The sequence below is a fragment of the Dama dama genome, chromosome X (genome assembly GCF_033118175.1).
Source record: "Dama dama isolate Ldn47 chromosome X, ASM3311817v1, whole genome shotgun sequence".
Taxonomy (NCBI): Eukaryota; Metazoa; Chordata; class Mammalia; order Artiodactyla; family Cervidae; genus Dama; species Dama dama.
The window spans coordinates 36,806,512-36,831,006 of NC_083714.1; the positions used below are offsets into that span (position 1 = coordinate 36,806,512).

The 24,495-nt window shown below is 39.2% G+C and overlaps 1 protein-coding gene across 2 annotated transcripts in view; it reads left to right on the forward strand.

The window, feature by feature from the left end:
* Positions 1–6,297: 6,297 nt before the first annotated feature.
* HPRT1 (hypoxanthine phosphoribosyltransferase 1) overlaps positions 6,298–24,495 on the forward strand; it is a 31,642-nt gene continuing 13,444 nt past the window's right edge. Inside the window, exons 1-3 of one of the 2 annotated variants that reach the window (XM_061136067.1) lie at positions 6,298–6,472; positions 15,900–16,006; positions 17,497–17,680. In XM_061136067.1, coding sequence (XP_060992050.1) covers positions 6,446–6,472; positions 15,900–16,006; positions 17,497–17,680 — 318 coding nt within the window. In that variant the 5' untranslated portion in view covers positions 6,298–6,445. The remainder of the gene's footprint in view (positions 6,473–15,899; positions 16,007–17,496; positions 17,681–24,495) is intronic. The other variant, XM_061136066.1, reaches the window with a different exon arrangement.

The following is a 24,495-nucleotide window of genomic DNA, read 5'->3' on the forward strand; positions in this document are numbered from 1 at the left end:
AGCCTGGCGGGCTACAGTCCATAGGGTCTCAAAGAGTCAGACATGACTCAGCAACTGAGCATACATACAGCACACATGCTAAAAACTGATAGATGGCATTACATTTTAAAACTTAGTTTTTAAAATATAATTACTCTTGGGACTTACCTGGCAGTCCAGTGGTTAGGACTCCACGATTTGATTGCCGAGGGCTGGGGTACCATCCCTGGTCCAGAACTAAGATCCTGCCAGTTGGCAGTGAGGCATGAATGAATGAATCTCTAAAAGCTTATAAGACATTTGGTTTTTACCATCATGATTTAAAACTTATAACCTAAAGGAACCAGGGCTTTTTGGGAAAATGACTCATTCCAAGGCTAGGGCTGGGAAAGCACAAGATGAGCATAGAAAATCATGCAGTGCCAGCAATTAAGAAAGTGCTCAGGACTTCCCTGGCAGTCAAGTGGTTAAGACTCCATGCTCCCAAGACAGAGGGCACCAGTTGATCCCTTGTCAGGGAACTAGGATGCTGCGTGGAACAGCCAAAAAAAGAAAAAGACAGTGCTCAAAGAATGGTGGGGAAATATCAAGATACAGGAGCCAACATAGAGGGCCTCCTAATGGCCAAATCTTGGGCAATTTGGGTAACAAAGTCATGCTACTAGTGGATCATTACATATAAGATAAAATTGGAATCCCTGAGTCTATGATGATATAAATAATTTAATAAATAATGAATAGGGAGAAAGGAAAGCTCTTCATTGTAATAGAATTCAAGCTAATAAACTAAAAAGGAATTATGTTAATAGGAAAATCAACATTTGACAAACACCCCAGTGATAATTATTTCAGGCAAGAATGCTAAAATTGGTGAAAGTTTGATGAGAAACTATTTTTTACATAGTCTTAAAGTATCATTCCTCATAATCTTTATTAGTTACAAAGGGGAAAATAGTATCTTTATAGTGAAGAAACCTAGCAGACACTGCCTTAACTAAGTCATCCAAGTGAACATCCATAATGGGACAGATGGGTAGCGTGTGCCACCTAAGGTGAAGCACTGTGAGGGACACACCATCACAACTGTTGTCTTTCTGACCCAAAGTGGACTGCCTGAAATCTAATGATGTCATACCATTGGACGAACCCAAATTGAGGGACATTGTTCAGAGTAACTCACCAGTGCCCTTCAAAAATGTCAAGACCACAGAGACTGGGGAACTGTTCCAGAATGAAGGAGAGTTAAGGAAGTGCAATATGCATTCCTGGAACCAGTCGTGGTCCAGGAAGGACATTAATGAGACAATGGTGAAATTGAAATAAGGGTTCTAGATTAGTTAACACTGTTGTAGCAGTGTTAATTTCCTGATTTTGATCATTGTACTAGGTGTGATTGTATTGGATGTTAACGTGGGAAGGGTATACTTGGAAGTTTGAAAGAGCAAGAAGAAATAGGGCAGTAGGGGAATCAGAAAGGTGGTATTCCAGCAGCCAAAGAGATATAGAGACATTCGAGAACAAAGTGATAAACAATACCAAATGCAATGTGAAGGACAATTATGTAAGGCCAAAAAGAATGTCCATTGGATTTGGCAAGATAGCAGTCAATGGTGTTCTTTATTAATAAAGTTTTTTTCAGTACAATGGTTGGTGCAGGAGACAGAGGTAATAAAGGTTTGTTGAGAGGAGATGGGAAATGAAAAAGCAGATGGAGCCAGTATGGAGAGACTCATCACCTCTTGGCCTGGAGAAAAGATGTGGAGAAGCAGTGTAGATATTGGCGGAAGGAACTGATGGGATTCAGGTCTGATTCCTTCCTTCTCTTCTTAAGTTAATGTGTTGAATCTGTGTTCTAGAGTGAATTTGATGGAGTTGAAGGAGGATGTGTTCAGAACATGCCTGAGGAGAACAAGAGGGGGAACTGACCAAGCACTTGTAAAGGACTGTGCCTGGGTGTTTAGGGCCCAGTTGAGGTTTGAGACTATGAATCTGTAGAGGAATCAATGTCCATGGTTGTGGGATATTCTCCTGCAGCCCTTCATGGCCTAACAGGGTGGGCAAAGCAGGCTGTGAGTTGAACAAGGGGGTGGCACTGCCATTGTAGTGGAGCAGAATTAGAAGGGTACAAAGGACCTCTGGCAGTGGTGAGAGAGTGTGCAGGTGGAATCCCAAGTGAAGTGGGAAGTAAAGGTTGTAAGGAGAGCCAAGAACAGAATGCTAGACGATGAAATTGGAGAACTGCCATGAACCTGAAGCACAAATTATGTTAGGCATGGTGGCCAACATGAACTGGAGAGGATGAAAACCGGTCAGAGATTGGGAGCTGCCAATCAGGAGCAATGGAAAGCATCCTCAACCTGGCCTACACCATTGTAGGGGGACTATATATTCCAGTTTGCCAAAGACAGTCCCAGTTTATGTGTTACCCTGCGTCTTGTCCAATTTAGCATTTGTCCCAGATTTTTCATTTTCCTATCAAGTATTTTGTTTTACTAATTAATTAATTATTTTTTTGCTGCGCTGGGTCTTTGTTGCTGCACATGGGCTTTTTCTAGTCATGGCAAGCAGGGGCTACTCTTTGTTGCATTGAGTGTGGGCATCTCATTGTGGCAGCTTCTCTTCTTGTGGAGCGTGGGCTCTAGGCACAAGGGCTCCACTAGTTGCAGCTCATGGGCTTAGCTGTACCATGGCATGTGGGATCTTCCCACACCAGGGATCAAACCCATGTTCCCTGCATTGGCAGGCAGATTCTTAATCACTGGACCACCAGGGACGTCCCAAGTGTAAGTATTAATAGTTGAATCGAAATAAGCCAGGATGGGTCAGTTGCATACCACTTTTTAATTCCAGCTTCTGCCTTGGTCTTGTCTACTAGCTTGTGAGATGCAATGTGCAGAGAACCACTCTCACTTTAACACAGTTAAACCTAAGCAACAACCCGTGGACAGCCAGTGATAAACCTTCTCCCTTTTCCCCTCAAGGACAGTGTGTTGGGTGTTCACTAGTGTCAGCAAGTGCACTGACACTATGAGTTAGAGACAACTGACTCATTCTTGTCCTGGGTTGGGGTTGGGGAGCAGTATTCACTACTCTGCCTCTTCTTGGACATTGGGTGTGCCAGCTGGGTGTGCCCATGCCAAAACCGGCAAGATACATGAAGCCACTAGGCCAGTGGACATAGGAAATTACATATGTACATGTATGGAAAATATATTCAGGAAACAGAGGTAGAAATATGTCCTGCCATAGAACATAATACAGCAAATAGTCTGAATGCTCTTGGTACAGTAGTTATTTATTATATGTTGCAAATCTACAACCCTTATTTTTTTTAAAACTTGCAGTCCACCCTTTCAGCATGAGTTTAAAAAACTAAAGTGCATAACTAATGAAAAATACTGAGCTTGTTATTTAAGAAAATTGGTCATGAATGTGTAATATGAACAAAACACTTGTTGATAATTATCATCCACACGTGGGTGGGGCTCCTCAGTGATATCACTTATTACATGAAAACCAGAAGCCGTATGCATGCCTGCAGAGACAGCAGCATCTACCTCAAAGGTTTGTAGTTATTTTAAGAAAATTGTGCCCAAAGAGGATGACTTAAGGAGGTCCAGCTGCAGAGAGGGTAGCTTCATATTGCTCATGAATGACTTTTGTTTAGATCAAACACTTTTCAACATTCATTTACTTATTTTTTTATGTCAAGTTTCCTTGTACATGATGAAAAGTGAAACAATAGCTTTAAAGATGTAGCTCTATTAGTAGAACTTGACAGTTAAATGATGTCAGTTTTATACTGATATCATGAAATGATTCAAACTGCAAATCAGTTATATTAGGGTTCTTAGGAGAAACAGAACAGGATGAGTGTGTGGTGGGGGGGTGTGGGTGTGTGTGGAGAGAGAGACAGATTTTATGGACTTGGTTCATGCAATTGTGGAGGCCTGGTGAGTCCAAAATCTGATGGAGAAGGCTAGCAGGCTGGAGACAGGGAAGAGTTGCAGTTCCAGTCTGGCTGGCAGAATTCTTTTTTGCCTGCAGGGGAGGTCAGCCTTTGTTTTATTTAGGCTTTGAAATGGAGGCCCACCCTTATAAGGAAAGGTAATCTGGTATACTCAAAGTCCAGTGATTTAAATGCTAATCTCACCCAAAAAACACCTGCACAGAAACATCCAGAATAATGTTTGATGAAATATCTGGGCACCACAACCCAGCAAAGTTGGCACATAAAATGAACCATCCCATTAGTTAATTCCAGTAATTGTTCAGTTTCTCATCCAATTCATGGAATCAAAGTAAAGCTAATGGGAATTTATTCTGATGGAGAAACATCTGACATTGAAAAGGCTATTGTAAATTCAGTCTGAAAATTCAACATTTAGGATAAGGATTTTTGCAGTGATTTTTTTTCCATAGAAATACACAGCACCATGGTAAAAACAAGGTTCTTACTAAACAAAGAAATCTGTGGAGCAGAAATATACTCAGAATTGGCTGTGGTATAGAAATAATTCCTCGTTTTGTCCACGTAAGTGGACTACAAAATTGTTTCTTGAAAGGCAGGGGTGGGGCAGACTGGGGAATGTTGCGCTATACCCATACTTTATTTCTTTCTGCATGCAGATCTTCTAGTGAAGAATGGTGGCATACCTAGCGTATTTGACACCCAGAATGACAAAATTATGTGAGAAAATTATTTTGCCTGTCTGACAAAATTATTTTCTGTTAATATAATGGTTATTACTAATTACTACAGAAAAAATAGTAATTAGTAAAAACCATTATTTTCTTGTTTCATCTTTAATTTTAAAACAATTAAAAATTTAAATGAATAAATTTAAAATTTATTGTCCAAAATCAGCAAAAAGTTGTCATGTATGAACCAGATTTTCACTTACCAAACGAAAGGATTACCTCTTGTAGATTGCACTCTGTTTGCTGTTTTAAATTTTTAAACACAAGTAAAAGCTCCAAGTTGTCACCTAAAATGACAGGGTTGAAATAATGACTTGTTTCTTTGTCTTTAAAATCACTGGCTTTCCCCATTTATTTCAAATCTCTGTTAAAATACAGGAGTATAGGGGTTGGAGAAAGAAACTGCAAAGCAGAAGCAAGCTGGAAGGGTTCTGAAATATTGTGCTCACTTCGGAAGCACAGGTACTAAAAAAAGGGTTCTGAAATATTGGTAACTGATTTAGAAACCAATGTGGGCTGCTGAGTCCGCATGTGTCAGGGGCCAAATGTATAATCAAAACTTCTCTGAATTAACTTCCCAGGGCAACAGTGTTTCTTAAAGGAATAATAAAAATGTGCTGATATGAAGTCAAAGTCTATACCCAATGGAAATACACTCATGATCACCGAAAGATAGGTACAAAAAGTTCGTAACTGCACTACTTTTTAGAGAAAGAGGCTGAGGCTCCGAGTTAAATGACTTGCCCAGTTTCACAAATCTCCTCCCACCACGTACCTGTCAGTGGCCTTAACAGAGGCCACCAACCATGTGTTAGGTGCTGTGTGGGTGCTGGAGCTACAAAGATGAGCACAGCAGAAATGAACAACTGTTATTGGCGTGCTCGACCTATTGGAGTGTAGGGGAAGGTTTTCTCCCCCCAGATTCACATCGGGAATTGTGGTGGCAAAGAATAAAGATCAGTGAATGTGATAGTTCTCATTTACTGATCATGCACCGTCCTCAGTGTTGTATCATACACATACATTACATATATATATACACACACACATACATATAAATACAGTGTGTGCTCATAGGACACCGTCTGCATACATATCATTATTTCTCAACGATCCTCGTTAATACTCATTTTACTGAGACGCAAATGAGTGGCTCAGTGAGTCTGATTGGCATAAAGTCAAAGAACAGTTAAGGTCTCCCTTCGGATTTGTACCCTGTTCGGGCTGACTCCACGGTTCACCCAGTTAAAGATTTTGGTTCGAATTGGGCCACGAGTCAGGAAAATGGAAGCCGCAATGCAGTCCAAGGTCTTGGGAAGGGGACGCTGGGCGAGAGGAACCACGTGGTGACAGAAACCTGAAGAGTCGGCGCCCGATTTCGGGCCACTAGGAGGAAAGGAGGGCGGCGGCAGGTCTGGGAATTTGGGGGCCGTCTGGACAGAGACTGAGGGAAAGAAAAAGACAGCGCGCGGACGACTCTCCACTTCCTCGGCAAGAAAATTCCCACGGCCACCAGCGGAGGGTGGGGGCTCCCACGGAGGCGCGCGGGCGGCCCGGGGCGGGGCGCGGCGGAGAGGGGCGGGGCGGGGCGGGGCCTGTTGCGCCGGAGCTTGGAGCTTGGAGCGGCGGCAGAGAGCGCTCCTGCAGACTTCTTGGCTTTCCCGCGCGGCACCGCCTACCACCGCGCCTCCGCCTCCTCCTCGGCCCCGCCGCCGGCTTCCTCCTCCCCAGACTGCCTGCAGCCCGCGCACCAGCCGGCTCCGTTATGGCGGCCCGCAGTCCCAGCGTGGTGGTGAGCAGCCTGGCCCGTCAGGCCCGTGGCGGCGGCCGCCGGCACCCCGAGCCGCGGGGCCGCAGTGCGGGCTTGGGTCCGGGGGGCCCGGGGTCGCGGGAAGGGGGGCGGCCGCATCTTCCTGGGTTCGGCCGCGTGTCACGCTGGGGCGCTGGGGTGACGGAACGACGAGGTCGCGGTGGCCGCCTCCGGAGAGCCCCGGGAAGGAGGGCTGCGTGTGGGAGGAGAGGGTAGAAATGGCGTTTGGGTTGACATGTGCCGCTGGCGAGCATGCTGTGGGGAGGGGCCGTGGGCCAGTTCGGGAATGATCTGGCGCGGTGAGGGTGGGGGCTTGCTTAGGAGAGGCTCTTCTCTGTCGGTTTAGAGTGTGGGAGTCCTCAGGGCAGGTCCGGAGAGGACCCCGGGGCACGGAAGCGACCACACGGGAGGCATGCGGGGACTGGTATTTTCACTTAGTTCTGCAAACACTATGATGAATATTTCTGGGAATGCGCATTGCCTCATTGCATCCTCGCGGCAGCCTTGGCAGCGGTAACCATGCCTACACGCGTAGAAAATAGTTAACTGATATTAGGTAATTTTCCCACAGCCCAGAGGTAAGCCAGGCCTCGTAATCAGATATGCTTGAATCCCAATCCGTTGCTCTTTGATGTCTCAGGGGACACAAAAATGCGAATCTGGTCCTTACCTTCAAGGACACTGGTACCATAATCCGTCTCTGGTATCGTGTCTCCAATCTCATTGGTTCTTGTTTCTCCAAGAAGCCAAGCTGCTCCCTCCCATTGCTTTCCCCTTCTGATCATGCTTGCTAAAAGAGCCAATCCTCTCTCAATAGTTAAATGCCTTAGCCTGCATTATTACTATTATTATTATTTTAACAGTTACCTTATTACCTGTTGATTGTCTCTCCCACAAAGGCAGGAATCACAGTGCCTGGCACGTAAGAAATTCTCAATGATTTTCTGTTTGATGAGTAAATTAAATAAACCATTGAGCCCTAAAAAAGAAAGGCCAAAGAGCAGTGCTCTTAATGGAGTCTGCCCTGGGATCCTATCTATCATTGTCCTTACCTACCTATCCCTATTTAGTCCTCAAAACAACCCTCTAACAGAAGTATGGTTATCATTTTACAGATCATTTTACAGATGAGGAATCCTTGAGTTCTTTTAGGCTCTAAATCTTTGAAGTTATTGAGAGGAGCTCAGACTCAAACCTAGGTCTCTATCAAGCACCCATGGGCTTAAATATGATGCTAATAGTACCTACTCAACTATTTTTATTCTGTTGCTGAGGAGGTTCATTGGTTTTAGGTTTTGGGGTCCAATGCTTGCCCCAGCATACAGTGAATTATTTTTGCTATAACTGGCTTTTAGTTTTGCTTGAACATCAAGATATTCGTTGTGTTTTTGGTTTTCAAATTCCTGTTCCCTTTTTTATTTCCTTCCCAGAAATTGTCTACATGTCAGCAATAACAAACACTTAAATAGTGCTTACTATGTGCTGGTTACTAAGCCCTTTATACATATTAATTGGTTTGATATTTGTTTAAAAATTTTACCTGACTCAGAGAGGTTAAGTAACTTTCCCAAGATGACCCAGCAAACTAGAATTTGAATCTAAGCTATCTGGCCCCAGAGTCTGCTCTTAACCTCTCCACTTTTAAGTTCAAAGTGACAGTAGTAGGTGTTTATTTAGTACATACTATGTTTTAGGCATTGAGGTAAATATTTTACAACATTATCTAATATAAATGCCCTGCTATTGCTAAGTCACTTCAGTCGTGTCCGACTCTGTGTGACCCCATATACGGCAGCCCACCAGGCTCCTCCGTCCCTGGGATCCTCCAGGCACACTGGAGTGGGTTGCCATTTCCTTCTCTAATGTGTGAAAGTGAAAAGTGAAAGTGAAGTCGCTCAGTCGTGTCTGACTCTTAGCGACCCCAGGGACCGCAGCCTACCAGGCTCCTCCATCCATGGGATTTTCCAGGCAAGCGTACTGGAGTGGGGTGCCATTGCCTTCTCCATAAATGCCCTAAGATATTATTAAGATAATAATAGATATTTCAAGGGAGGTTGAGGGAGGTAGATAAATACTAGTATGACCTTGGAGGCATAGATGGATGAAGTAACTTACCCAGTATCAATCAGATGAAATTGACCCCCAGATCTGCCTGATAAGACCCATGCTACTTCTAACTATGTCTCTAAACTGCCAGGGTAAACTTGGACACACTTGAACAAAGAACAAGCTGAATTTTTGCAGGTTATTATGAAGCATCAGAAATACATTATGTGGATAAAATATCTTCTACATTTCAGGATGGTAGTGCCAGAAATGTAATCCCTATTACCTGGGCTTAAATCTTACCCTGCCAGATTTTCACAGAATTGATAAAATAGTGCTTTTTTGGGGTCCACAACACTATCATTTTATCAACAGGGTTTACACTGACAGTGTAGACCAAAATTATCCTTGGTGACCACTGAGAAATGGAATAGTTGAATTTGGCGGTTTCATTCTACAAATTGATTAATTAATGCAACGTGCATCCTATAGATTCATCTTAACTTTTTCTGTCCATTTTTTATATCTAGGTATCACAGAAAGTCCATAGGCAAGAGGTGGGAAAAAGACAAAAGGACCAACCAGATCAGCAGAGAAGAAGGGTCTTGGAGTTCTTTTAGCTTTCTGTAGTTCACTAGGCAGTAATTAGGCCATGTCATTTTTACCCCCAGTGTGAAGAGATGCTAAAGATGAAGATGTGCTAGTGTCCTCTTCTTCCTCTGTAATTGTATATTATGTACATCTGTAAGATTTATGTGCTGTAAAATTGTCAGCCACCATTGTTAATATCAATATTGAGACTAGATTGTTATTTTCCTACCAGTGGCTGCCAGATTTCTAATATTTAGAAAAATTTGCTACAAATAAGAATTCAAACAAACATTGTAAATTGCTGTGAACTATATCTTCAGCACTGTGCTTCTGATAATTGGTAGGCATATATTTTGCCCAGAGTTAACATGCCTATTATTCTCCTGTGCACACTGGAAAGGAAAGATGATAATGTTGGCTAAATGCATGTCCTTGTACATACAGATAGTACTTATGGGCCTGCTTACATAGAAGCAGGTAATAATTTATCCCTGAGTTGAATAGAATGCTGATTTTAATTCTTGTAAGCCTTAGATTCTTGTAAGGCTTTTAATTCTTTACCTATTAGAAGGGAGGGCAAGCAAGTGATGTATGTAATTTATATGTAAGTCTGATATAAAATTGGAAAATGAACATACTACTAGCTTAAATTATTTTCACATTTAGGAATAAATGCATCAATAGTTCATAATTTTGGTCTTAAGATACCATGAGTTATCACAAACTATCCCAAGGGTATGATATATCTGCTTTGATGTTTTTTGAGAGTTTTGAAGTGTCTGAATATAAAAGGTAAAAATATGCCACCTGGTCATTTCTGCCCATTCTAGAAGCTTGGAATTATTGTTGGTGTGTGCATGCCAAGTTGCTTCAGTCATGTCCAACTCTTTGTGACCCTGTGAACTATAGTCCGCCAGGCTCCTCTGTCCATGGGATTCTCCAGGCAAGAGTACTGGAATGGGTAGCCATTTCCTCCTTCAGGGGATCTTCCTGACTCAGAGACTGAACTCTTGCCAAGGCAGGCAGGTTCCTTACCACTTATTGCCACCTGGGAAGCCTGTATTGTTGGTTACTAAGAATAAAATAAAATGTATTTTATCTATGACTGTACACCTTTTAATTCACATTTTAAAACTCACTTCCTCACTTCCATTTAGTCTTGTTTAGACCCATAAACATTGTCATTTTTTGATCACAAATAGACCTAAGCCATCCAACTCATAGATGATGAATTGATGTTGCATGTGTTATCTTAGTTCTAGTTAATTTCCTTGCTTACTGTAATTTTAGATAATATATCTTTGTAATTAAACATGTACAAACCACAACATTTCTCATTTATGAAAACCATTATTATAGATGTGACACATATAATTATTAAGAATTTGTGGCTCCAGTTTTACTGGAAAATAAAATAATTTTGATAATTTATGATAGCAAAAGATTGACTTTGGTCCTAAACAAAAGATACATAGTAATGTTAACATCTTTCAGTAATCTTTCATATTAATAAAAGTGCCTTGTAGATTTTACCATTAACAAGTTTATTATAGATAAGTTAGAATTTGAAAGCTACCTTCTAAACCTCTGAGGAGATGCAGTCAGATTTCTGAACTGAGTAAATGGTAAGTATCTCAGAGCTATTAATAACCTATCTTTTGGCCATTTCTGGCTGAACTGGGACTCATAGTAGGAAAGGTATATCTGCAGAGAAACCACATTTTCATTTGTTTACCACTTCCAACCCCTCCAGAGCTCTCCCCTAAATATTTTGGGGTTGGGCCCTTCCCAAAGCCATCCAGAAGCTTCTTTGTGAGCTTGAGCCATTTTAAGTTCACATGTTGACGTTTTAGCCCCGCCCCTCAACCCCCAAGCTGTGGTATTTGGAGATGGGGCCTTGGGAAGGTAATTAGGATTAGATAAGGTTGTGAGGGTGGGGCCTTGGCCCGAGTTCCCAGCCCCGAGTTCCCAGCCCCGTCCCTCCCAACACACACATAGCTAGGAGAAGATAGCTGCCTACAAGCCAGGAGAAGAGGCCTCATAATGGAACCTACTTTGCTGACACCTTGATCTCGGACTTCACAGCCTCCAGAACAGTGAGAAATAAGTTACTGTTGTTTAAGCCACCCAGTCTATGATTTTTTGTTACAGCAGACTGATACAGTTCTTTTAGGAAGTGTTGGTAGTCACCACTGTCCTTAGACACAACACCAAGCTACAAATAATAATATGTAATTTATACTCATATACAAAGTTGGGCATTTCTGTCACCTAGTTGATTTAGAAGGCTGTGCTAATTCGGTGCCAGAGACATGCCAGTCTAATTTACTCCGTTTGCAATTTAGGCAACAGAATATAATACTTTATCATATACTTTAAGCTTAATATTTCTTTAGGAGGGAGTCATTGGTGCTAGGTGACCTTGGGTTCCATTTATCTTTAGTGTGTATAAGCACTTTTGATAATCACACATTTGTGGGCCTGTGGAATTAGATATGGTACAGATTATAAGCTTTAATGTGTGTGTTTCCCATTAGATAGTAAACTCTTTGAAGTCTCTCAATTTATAATCATCTTTGTATCCTCCTGCAAAATCTGTGGCATAGTGCTGTAATCAAGGTGGATGCTGAAAGCATTTTTATGTAATTAAATATATTATGATCCCTTCCTACCAAAGTACCCACTGGATTGTTAACTAATCCATATTAGATGGGGTTAATTCATATCAGATATTAATCAATTAATATTGAGATTCGCAGGTAGCTCAGTGGTAAAAAAATCCACCTGCCAATGCAGGAGATGCAGGAGACACTGGTTCGATCCCTGGGTTGGGAAGATCTCCTGGAGGAGGAAATGGCAACCCACTTCTTGCGTGGAGAATCCCATGGACAGAGGAGCCTGGTGGGCTACAGTCCATGGGGTGGCAAAGAGTCAGACCCAACTGAGCAACAACATTAACCGAATAACCCACATCAGATGAAACAATTAAGGGCTAATAAAATTAAAGACCGCCAAGTATATTTCTGTCTAGCTCTTCTAAGGATGGAGATTATTGGGCCTGTTTAATATGAAGCTATGGTGTTTGGGATGATAAAAGCAAATTTCTGTTTATTGAATTATATTTTATGTTAATTCTTCTTATTAGTGATCTAGGTGGAAGCAAGGCTAATGAGTGAGTTTCAGTACCCTCTTAAGCCTCCATAATACATCTTTATTTTTAAAGTAGTTTAACATTGTCTTATGATTATTCCTTTATATGTCATGTCTTCTACTACACTATAAGCCCTTTGAGGGTAGTGGTGTCAAATTTATCTAATCATCTCTAGTATGTGCAACATAGTATGTACTCAGTAAATATTTGAGTATTGGTAATAAGAATTACAGGTTCTGAGTAAGGTCCTCACCACTTTAAAAATTGCTATTCTAATTCATATTTGATCATTAAATATAAATTTTTAAAACTTGGATTTTTTTTGTTAAGTGTAAAATTGAGAAAAATTGATGTTGGTGCCTTGTTATTAAAATAAATTTCTCCTTGTTTAACTTTATTCACAACATACACAAGTACACATATTAGTATAATGAACCCTCATGTAGTCTGCCCAGTTCTGACAAAATCATATGTATTTCAAATTAGGACCCTCATAAATATACCCCATGTATTTATAGTGAATTATAACAAAGTTGTGAATTTATGTCTAAAGTACCTCAAGTGATGCACATTTTATGAATTCTTGTTTTTGCCTTTTGGAAAGAATTATATTGATGTATTTTTTTAATGCTTCAAATAACAAATCAATCCTTTTACACTGAATGTGATATATAAATCGAATAGTACTGATTGAAAATAAAACCTTTTGAACTGGAAAAAAATTTTTTTAAGAATTTCATTTTTCGGCCATGCCACGCAGCTGGAGGGATCTTAGTTCATTGACCAGGGATCGAATCCGGGCACTCAGCAGTGAAAGCATGGAGTCCTAACCACTGGACTGCCAGGGAATTCCCTGAGTTGGAAATGAATTCGGCATGTTGACAGAGAGAATTCCTGTTTGGGGGTATATCCCTGCTGGTCTGTCTGTGTTAGACTGTGTGTCTGGGATGAACTCTGGGCAGAATTCACATCAGCTTTGATGGAGACAAACAAGATTCCTGAAGTTCTTAGGATGCATGCAAAACCCATAGCCAGATACTGAGCCATTTTCACAGAAGCAGTAGTCTTCTGTGAAAGTGCTGCATGTTTAAGAGTCCTGGGTGGGTCCTGGTTTATGCTTGTGACAGAGCAGTGAGTAACTGGGAGGAAGGGAAGCCATTTCGGTGCTCCGGATCTTGATTTTAAAGCACTCTGAAATGGTACATTTTCATTCTTGTCAGGTAATAGCAGATCTAGTCTGACAAGCCTGACATGAATGTTTATCCTCTCATAGGATCTAGCAAGGTCTGCCTCTCCTTTTCCCAGAACTTTCATTAGGTTTCAGTTTATAAAATTTAGAAAAGCAAAACCTTGCTTGTTATGAAGCTTTATACAAATAGCACTCACTTAAAATGCTCCTGTAGGTGTCACAGGTGTCCCATTCCCATTCTTTTTGTAGTCATGTCTTCTGAAATAAGCCTGATGTGAATGCTGAGTGGATACATTCGTACTTCACCCTAGAGGATCTGGCATAATCTTTCTCCCATGCCCAAAATAGGATTTTCCTCCCCGCGTATGAAAGTAACACATGTTTGTTTTTAAAACAAACCAATATTGACTTCAGACTGCATGCCCAGCGAGCGCCTGTGCGCTGCATGCTGCTGGACCTTGCCCGTGGACATGTCCTCATCCACCTGCCCAAAGGCCCGCCAGCCTCCTGGCCACAGCTCCAGACGGAGGTGGCTGCAACTACTGCTAGTACGCCAGCACTGGAAACGCCACCAAAGTCTGGAAAACTCAGAGCTCTGGGGACTGAAGGAAGGACGACATGAACTTCAAGTTTCTTAAAATAGAATGACCAATTCTGTGGATAATAGATGCATCTTAAAATACATGTTTTTAAAATGTATTGAAAACCAAGCCACTTGTCCTTAAGCACCTAACACAGTGCTGACTGGAGCTAGGAGATGCTCAATAGGTAATAACTGACTTGGCAAGATTTAATTATGGTTTGACCAATATTTCTTGCCCGCTGCCAAAGCTCATGTCATCAGCTTCTTGAATGTGATTTGGAAGATATTCCGTCTTGAATAAACTGTGAAACAAAATATTATAATTCTGGCTGGTGTCTTTGGAATAAGCTGTATTAGCACCACTCTAAACAATTGAGCTAACTGGCTAGGTGCTGAAGAAGTTTTAACTATAATGCTGAATAGAAATTATAAAAAAAACTACAATTTTTGTTTTAAAGTGAAATTGACAATGAAAACCCAAGTCAAGATTAATGTGCGGAAAGTGGCAGGTCCCCAGTTCTTACAGTTGACCATTGTTTGGTATATTGCATACCAACCTTTCTTTTTTTTTTCTTGTCTTCCTTTTATTTCTATTATATTTTTTTTGTTTATAGATTTGGCTTTAATATATCTTAGAAAATTTCCCTACGCTTTTCATATTATATATGAAAAGACATACTACCACAACTAATTAATGAGGACTTGAATTTTTAAAAAGCAATATATACTCATCGAAGACAATTTGAAATATATAGCTAAATAAAATCACTATAACTCCACTCCCCAAGATAAAGGTTTTTGTGGTTTTTATTATAGTTTTTCTGTGTGTATGCATGCTAAATCACTTCAGTTGTGTCTGACTCTGTGTGACCCTATGGACTATAGCCCACCAGGCTCCTATGTCCATGGGATTCTCCAGGCAAGAATACTGGAATGGATTGCCATTTCCTCCTCTAGGGGATCTTCCTGACCCAGGGATCGAACCTGTGTCTCTTACATCTCCTGCATTGACAGACAGGTTCTTTACTACTAGCACCACCTGGGAAGCCCTCTGTGTGTATAGGTTCATATATAAAATTTAGAAAGCTGTAGTCATAGTATATTTTACCACCACAGGTACCACGTCCTCAGTGTTATTAATATTTTATTTTCCAGGAACTGGACATACCAAGATGACCAATATGTGGTCCTACTCAAGCAATCTTAGAGTGTCTAGTATGAAGGCTCCTCATGAGTTGATTATAACAATCTCAGACTTATACAAGCGTGGGTTTTTAAGGAATCACTTAGCTTCTTTAGTGGGTTTTTTTTTTCCCTACTGTGAGATGAGACTATTTTGATTTGAGTTAGGGAACATCAATTTTTCTTGTTCACTGTGATATTTTAACTTGTTAGACAATAGTGTATTAAACATTTTTTACTAAATTTTCAAGCATGCAAAAGCGGAGAGCATATTAAAAGTATAATTGATCTCCATATACGTATAACCCATGTTTATAATATTATCAAGATTTTGTCATATTTGTCTTAGCTATTTAAAGTTTTTCTTCTCTGCTGAACTAAAGAAATTTTCATGTCATTCTACTTCTGTAATCTTAACTGTTCATCTCTGAAACATGTGGTTGATTTCCTCTAAACTACAATTCATTATACCTATGAAGTTACAGAAAGTTCTTGGCCACAGTCCGTAGAGTCACAGAGTTGGAAACAGCTGAAGCGACTTAGCACACACAGGATATCTCAAGATATCTAAATTTCTGTGATAGGCTAAGGTTTTTAAACATCTAAATCCAATCAAATGTTTGTATCCTGAAATGCTGTCATTAACACAGCTGTATTTCTTTTTCAGATTAAGGATGATGAACCAGGTTATGACCTAGATTTATTTTGTATACCCAATCATTATGCTGAGGATTTGGAGAAGGTGTTTATTCCTCATGGACTAATTATGGACAGGTTAGTATGATCTCAAGTTGGAATTTTGTCTTCTCTTATATTAATTTCTAGTGTCAGCAACTGTTTTAAGTAGTTGATATTTGAACATAAACTAGGCCAGCTTTTCACATAATTGATGCTTTCTGTTTTAGAAGCCCTCTTGACAAAAAAGGGAGGGGAGGAGAACTTACAAATAACCCAGTATTACCGGGAATCTGTATCGAGTAGAATAAAGTAAATATTGAAGGGAAACTGGAAGAATGAACTTTAATCACAAAGTCTGGTTTCTCAACCCTGAACAGGGTAATGGACTGGGGCTCAATCATGGGAAGGCAAGGTCACATTTTGATTATTATGCACACTAGGTTGAAAATTTTCTGTTAAATGAATTGCAGTGAAAAACTTCACTTTATTTAAATGCTTGTCTTGTGTGTCTGGCTGTTCTTTTTTATTCTAAGATTATAATATCATTATCATAACTATATTCTAAAATATTCTAACTCTAGACGCTTAAACATGAAGAGTAAAGTTCTCTCAGTCTCCTGTACACATTTCTTCCCTACTCACTGCCTATGTATGTATACCATATATTTTAACACCTGAGTATTGCTGTTGTATAGCTCTACAATTTATTGGACATTTTTTCAGATTAGTACATCTGGAGCTATCTCAACCTTTAAAATATATTTAATGGTTGCATGGCATTCCACTTTCTGGCTGTACCATAATTGATATAACTAGTTCCTTATAGGTGAATGCACGATGTCTCCATTATTTTGCTTTTACAGATCATACTAGAAGGGAACATCCTTTTACAGATATTTGGGCAGTTAACTTTATCCATGGGGAAATTTTGGGCCAAGGGGAAGGTGTTTATTGAATGTTTTGATACTATCAAAGTATCCTCCAGAAAGTTACATTAACTTATACTCCCAATGGTATATGAGAGTGCTGTTTTCCTCACCATTTCTTCTAATATTATCAGAATTTGCCAATTTGATAGGTGAAAATTGTATCTTATTTTAATTTGCTTTTTAAAAATTTTCATGATAGATGTTATAGTACACATGAATTTTGAAGGTTTTTTAATTTTTTACCTTTGCTTTATGAGCACAGATAGACTTCATGGGGGTAGAGAATGTGTTTTGTGGAAGCTTAATCCTTTTTTTTTACATTTGTAATGCGTTCATTTTATTTATTTATTCATATTTTTTTGAACTTATTTATTTTTAATTGAAGGATAATTGCTTTACAATATTGTGTTGGTTTCTGCCATACATCAACATGAATCAGCCACAGGTTTACTGACTTCAACCTCCTTTTTTTTTTAAATGTTTGTCCACTTCCCTCGGCTGGCAGGATCTAAGTTCAGGGATCAAATCCAGACCCTCATCAGTGAAAGCATGGAGTCCTAACCACTGGACTGCCGGGGAATTCCCATAAAGTTTAAATGTTTTTTTTTTAATAACATAATTTAATTTCTATTAAATGATTGATTTTAATTTCTGTAGGACTGAACGACTGGCTCGAGATGTAATGAAGGAGATGGGTGGCCATCACATCGTGGCCCTCTGTGTGCTCAAGGGGGGCTACAAGTTCTTTGCCGACCTGTTGGATTACATCAAAGCACTGAACAGAAATAGTGACAGATCCATTCCTATGACTGTAGATTTTATCAGACTGAAGAGCTACTGTGTAAGTATATTTCATATATGTTTAAAATAAACATGGCATTTTTATTATATGTATCCTATATGTATCAGCTTTAACTGATTATGCATAAACTCCTTTTGTTTATAAGTTTTATACAAGAATCAAAATTGATCTATATTAATAAATAAAAACAAAACTACATGGATTCTAAGATTCTACATGAATTTATTGTGAAGCATTATGTTTTGCTGAAATAAAAAACAAAACCAAAAAAACCCATGGCAGCTGTAGGTTTTCCTATATGTTTTGAAGCTCTTCAAACTATACTTACATGTTCATTTTACATGGTTACTGAGCTTTTCTAATATATTCCCTAGTACTTTGTATCCAAGTGAATATTGTCTTTTTCAAACTAGTTGCCTTATACAGTTGCCAGTATTTGTTAGTTTTTTTCAAACTTTTAACTTTTTATTTTGTATTAGGGTATAGCCCATTAACAATGTTGTGGTAGTTTCAGCTGAACAGTGAAGGGACTCAGCCATACATGTACATGTATCTGTTCTCCCCCAAAGCCTATATTTATTTTAAAGTTTTATTGGTTTAGTTTCGGTTTTCTGGAGTTTTAAAACCCCCTTGAGGAATTGCTCTTGGGACTTAGGGGATCCTCTACTTACTGGTGGCAGATATCCTCTCTGGCGCTAGATTGACTTGCAAGGGAGCCCTAGGCATTTGGAGTTAGTTGTAAGTAATACGGAGGGTTAGCAGTTGTCCCTTAGAAAGCGTGTTGGAGTGCGAGCATTAGCACATTGGAGAGACCACCTTTGAGTCAGTCGCTCTGTTTGTGTCACACAGTCTCAAATGCTTCAGAATATTGACAGAGTAAGCATTATTGATGTTTGTGGGGTGAACCAAAGTCCATGTCATCTTTTCATGTGAATCTCATCATCTGTATGTTTGATTTTTATTACTTCATACTGTTGCCTTTTTTCTGGTTGCATGTTGGCATTGTAATTCCTGAGAGTTACTATTTTCCTTAAATAATAGATTTTTTTCCCTAGCTTCTTCAAGGATTAGAATGAATGTCTGATCTTTTTCTGTTTCATAAATCAGTATTGTAGGGCATCTTGGTAGAAACTTGGCTTATGTTTACACCTTCATTTGGAAATAAGGACCACTTATCTACATTTAACTTTCAGCCTCCTTTCTTTTCGTTAATCATCTATTTGACCCGAGTGTTTGACCTTTCCCCATTTTTATCAGTCCTGCTGGTGATTGGACAACTATTTAAGTATCATCATAGACAGTTTCCCTATCCTGTTAAAAATCTTTGTGCTTATATATCACGACATTACTTTGTAATTATAAACTCCTTTTAACTTGTCAAAGTCTTGCTTGAATTAAAGACTTGCTTAAATGCAAAATTTGGATTTTTACTTAACAGAAGTTGTTTTGCTGATTTACACTAAGATTTAATTCTAGTCAATATAACTGACTTTAATATGTTGTTGCTTAGAGGCTCACAGTCCAGGGCATGATTTCTCTTTTTGATCTTCTTAAGAATCCTCCTGCCCACACACATACACATAAAAATCTGTTTTGTTACTTTATGACTTCTACTTCATTACTCTGGAGACTTGTGCAGAATGTTCTTTCTTTGAAAAGAAAGCTCATTAAAAAATGAAGGGAGTTTAATATTTTCTTTTTAAGTGTATTTATAGTCATAGAGCAATTTGAAGCAGTAGGAACATTGACATTTTAATTCCGTTTTTTTGGCTACGCCACACAGCATGCAGGATTTTAGTTCACTGATCAGAGACTGAACTTGTGCCCCCGCAGTGGAAGTGTGGAGTCCCGACCACTGGACCACCAAGGAATTGCTAGTTTTTTCCTGTTAGTTTAGATCTTAGAGGATTGTTAAGCTGAATTCCTCAACTGATAAAAAGTGTTGAAATCTTGAACATAATTAAAGCAAACATTTAGGTAAATTTTCCCATAGAGAAAAAAATTATTCTATTTGATGTGACATTTTGTGTAGATTTACTACTAAACAACAGAAATTAGGAAAACCATATATACTTCTTTGATTTGAAGTAACATTTCTACCCTCTTTAATAATTCATCAACTTGTTGTGGAAGATATTTGCATATGCATATTATAAAACAATTTGATATAATCATAAAATAGACATTTAAAATTTTTTGTAGCATTGGTAACAATGATGTTAGTGTAATCTTCATCAGTTTGAAGTAGTGAATTAAACATTAACTGATCTGTACTTATCCTAAATAAATGCTCCATGAGCTATTAAATTTTCCCAGATATATGAACAGCCATAACAGTGTTAACACACTCTATGTAGTTTTTCTTCAGAATGAAAAGTAAATTTTTCTGATTAAAAAAAAACCTGTAAAAGAACAGACAACCATAAAAAAATTATAAAGGAATTAAATTCCAGTACCTCTTTTAATTTTAATATTTTGAAGAATTTTCTGTGTATACACACACATATTATAGTTTACATACTTTTAGACTAGCTTTTCAGATTTTTATTTGCTTACTGCCTAGTTGAGAAATTGCCTAGGGATTCCAGATACCATGTTTAAATCTAAGATAGCCTTGATTTTAAGATTTACCACTGCTTTTTGTACTGCTAAGAAAGAAGACACTGTCAGTTATAGCTGTAAGTTGCTGGCAACTGTCATGTGTCAATTTCAGGAGGTATTAAGATGTGTATCTATATCCTTCAAAAAGAAAATGTTATATATTCAGTGACCTTTTCTATCACTAAAGATCTATGATATTTTTAAAAAAAGCAGTAAGTGTGCAAATGTATTTTCTCTATTGCGAATTCAATTTTGTAGTATTTTTTTTTTTTTTTACTAAAATAGTTTAATAAAAAAAAAAATGAGACAGCCACTATGGAGAACAGTATGGAGATTTCTTTAAAAACTAGTACCAAAACTACCATATGACCCAGCAATCTCACTACTGAGCATATACCTTGTTGTTGTTGTTTAGTTGCTAAGTCATGTCCGACTCTTTTGCGACCCCCTGATCTGTAGCCCACCAGGCTCCTATGTCCATGAGATTTTCTAGGCATGAATACTGGAGTGGGTTGCCATTTCCTTCTCCAAGAGCATATACTCTGCTGCTAAGTCACTTCAGTCGTGTCTGACTCTGTGCGACCCCATAGACGGCAGCCCACCAGGCTCTGCCGTCCCTGGGATTCTCCAGGCAAGAACACTGGAGTGGGTTGCCATTTCCTTCTCCAATGCATGAAAGTGAAAAGTGAAAGTGAAGTCGCTCAGTCGTGTCCGACTCTTCGCGACCCCATGGACTGCAGCCCACCAGGCTCCTCCGTCCATGGGATTTTCCAGGCAAGAGTACTGGAGTGGGGTGCCGTTGCCTTCTCCCACATACTCTGAGAAAACCACAATTTTAAAGGTCACATGTACCCCAGTGTTCATTGCAGCACCGTTTACAGTAGCTAGGGCGTGGAAGCAACCTAGATATCCACCGACAAGATGAATGGATAAAGAAGTTGTGGTACATGTATACAATGGAATATTAGTCAGACATAAAATCAGTTCTAGTGAAGTGGATAAATCTAGACCTTGTTATACAGAATGAAGTAGGTCAGAAAGAGAAAAACAAGTATCATGTATTAACATATACATGGAATATAGAAAAATGGTACTAATGAACCTATTTGTGGGGCAGCAATGGAGACGCAGACATAGAGAACAGACTTGTGGACACAGCGGGGGAAGGAGAGAGGGTGGGACGAATTGAGAGAGTAGCATGGAAACATAGAAATAACCATATGTAAAATAGATAGCCAGTGGAAATTTGCTGTGTGATGCTGGGAGCTCAAATCAGGTGCTCTGTGAGAACGTAGAGGAGTGGATGGGCTGGGAGGTGGGAGGGGACATGTGTATACCTATGGCTGATTCACATTGATGTACAGCACAAACCCACACAACATTGTAAAGCAATAACCTTCTAATTAAAAATAAATACTTTTTTTAAAAAAACAAAGCCTCATGAGGGAAAGTTGTCAGATGAATAAATTTTGTGTGGGCCGTAATCAAAGGAAAAATTAGCCTGATTTATGATGTGTTCAGACTAAATGGCTTACCTTAAAATGAAATTGTTTTTAGGATTTTAAATCTTGCAGAAAACTTTTTTGAGTTAGGAATTATCTCAGTGTACATTTGGGAGGGCTTCGCTGGTGGCTCAGTGGGAAGGAATCCACCTGCCAACACAGGAGATACGGGTTCGATCCCTGGGTCAGGAAGATCCCGTGGAGAAGGAAATGGCAACCCACCCCAGTATTCTTGCCTGAGAAATCGCATGGACAGAGGAACCTGGCAGGCTACAATCCATGGGGTCACAAAGAGCTGGACACAACTAAACAACAACAACAACACATTTGAGAACAATGAGGGGCAGAGGGATTAAGTGACTTACCCAAGATCATGCAGGCCTTTGATTTGAACCCAGGCCTTTAATTCTTTTCAGAAGAGTCTTACTTGGGAAAACTTTTTAACTGACTTGGATCCTCTGATACGGGCTTCCTATTATTTCTTCATCAGTTTTGCAAGCAAAGACAATTCATTTTGCCAATTATGGGATTTTTCCTCAATTATAATCAAGATTCATAAAGCTGTAAGTTTCAGTCTTAATCTTGGAGGTCACTTGATTAGTAGCTTGGTTAGGCCAACTGTTTAATACATGAAAGGCGCAAATTACTTACAGCGATTTATTTGTAAGAAGCTGGCTTTTTGAGTGAGTTTGTTAAAGAAAAATGCAGAAAATATTGAAGTAGTTTCTTAAAGTGTCTCTTGTAAGAAGAGGTCAGTAGCTTTCAATCTGTATGTATTTAGTCAATTGCTTTAAGGTATGCTTTTTTCTCCAGAACAGTTGAAGTTTAAATGTAAAGTACCACTTTGATGTGGTCTAAAGCTTATCTTCTGTAAATCTATTTATATATATATAAAGCAAGTGAAGTGATTTATGCCTTTCTCCTGCGTATTGAACTAAGACCATTGGACATTGATGGGGGAAAGAATTTGTTCAGTTTAAATTGGCAGGAATGGGGATATGTACTGTCCACGGCATAAAGAAACTCTAACAGAAAGGTCAAAAGTGTACTTTCTCATCCTTGCCTGTGGATTTTTACTTTGATGTAGTCCTTGTTGCGCAGCTTAGGTTTTATACAAGCACCCTGACTCATAGGACATGAAGGAAGTAGTCACGTTTGGCCCCATGAAACCACAAATTTTATTTTTTAAAAAATTGAGGGATTTCCCTAGGGGTCCAGTGGCTAAGACTCTGCACTCCCAATGCAGGGGGCCTGGGTTCGATCCCTGGTCAGGGAACTAGATCCAGCATGCTGCAACTAAGAGTTCCATGCCACAGCTAAGACCTGGTGCAGCCACATAAATAATATTTTTTAAAAAGAAAGGAAGTTTGAGAAAATGGAAACACAGACACTAAGGGTATGTATCTGTAAACCCAAAGAACTTCTCTGGGAATTTTATGTAGTGGACAGTGACATTCTGAGTTAAGGACAGATTGGGCTCTCCCATGCCAGTACCATCATCTCAAGAAGGATGAAGTACTTGAGAGTCACTCAGTAATGAAATGCAGCAGGGGGACAGTGGGAACCTTGTCCTAGACGGGAATGGAGGGAGTGAGGGAAAATCCTCTGGTGGGGTAATGGATTCATGGTTGTCGTTTGTATGTGGTTTGGGAACATGTACCTGTAGTCTAGCACAGTGGACTGTAACATTTTTCTTAAATGAATGTTCTGTTTTAGCCTGCATTTTAAAAGTTGTCTGTGTTTTCATCAAAGAAGCCTTAGAAGCGAAAACCCTTGGGGCAAACACAAATATGGAGATTTAGATCTACCAGAGCAGCAGTGTCTTGCATATTTGGAGTTCTCTTGTCTGTCTCCCTATTACCATCGCCTTTAGATCACAGGGTTTTTTTCCATGATTTCATACTTTCCATACTTTTCAGTTCTCAGATCTTTCCTCTGTACAAAAGGGTCAATTGAAGTTGGAGTGTAATACCAAATTTCAACAGAAGATGTCGCTGTTTACCTTGGTTTGTTGTGCTCGTTGAAAGCTTCAGGTTTTATACACTTTGTTTTCTATTATGTGTTTGAAACTCTAGGTTTTAAGTTAGTTAGAATAAGAGGTGGAGATGAGAAGTGATATGCAAGGGTTTTTTGATATTGGAAGTCATACTTATGTATCTTATATTAGTTTGCATCACTGTGTTCTGTTGGCCCATTTGTGTTTTTCAAAAATAATATTCCATCGAATATGGACATGTATATAGAAGCATTCAGGCACACCTTGTTTTATTGTGCATTTTTAAAAATAAATTGAAGGTTTTTGGCAGTTCTGTGTCAAGCAAGTCTATTGAAGCCATTTTTCCAGCAACACTTTTGCACTCTCTGCATCTGTGAATTACATTTTGGTAATTCACACAATAGTTCAAGTTTTCATTATTATTATATTTGTTATGGTGATCTGTGATTAGTGATCTTTGATGTTACCATTACAAAAAGATTAAGACTCACTGAAGGCTCCGATGATGGTTAGAATTTTTATTTATGTATATTTTGGGGGAAGTTGTACCATAGTTTCATGTTTTATTTTTAAAGAAACTGCTGATTTCCAGAGTGCCTGTACCATTCTACACTCACATAAAGTATAAATGGTCCAGTTTCTCTGCATCCTCCACAGTGTTTGCTGTCACTATTTTCTTTTCTTTTCAATTAAATTTTTATTGGAATGTAGTTGATTTACAATGTTGTGTTGGCTTCAGGTGTACGGCAGTGAGT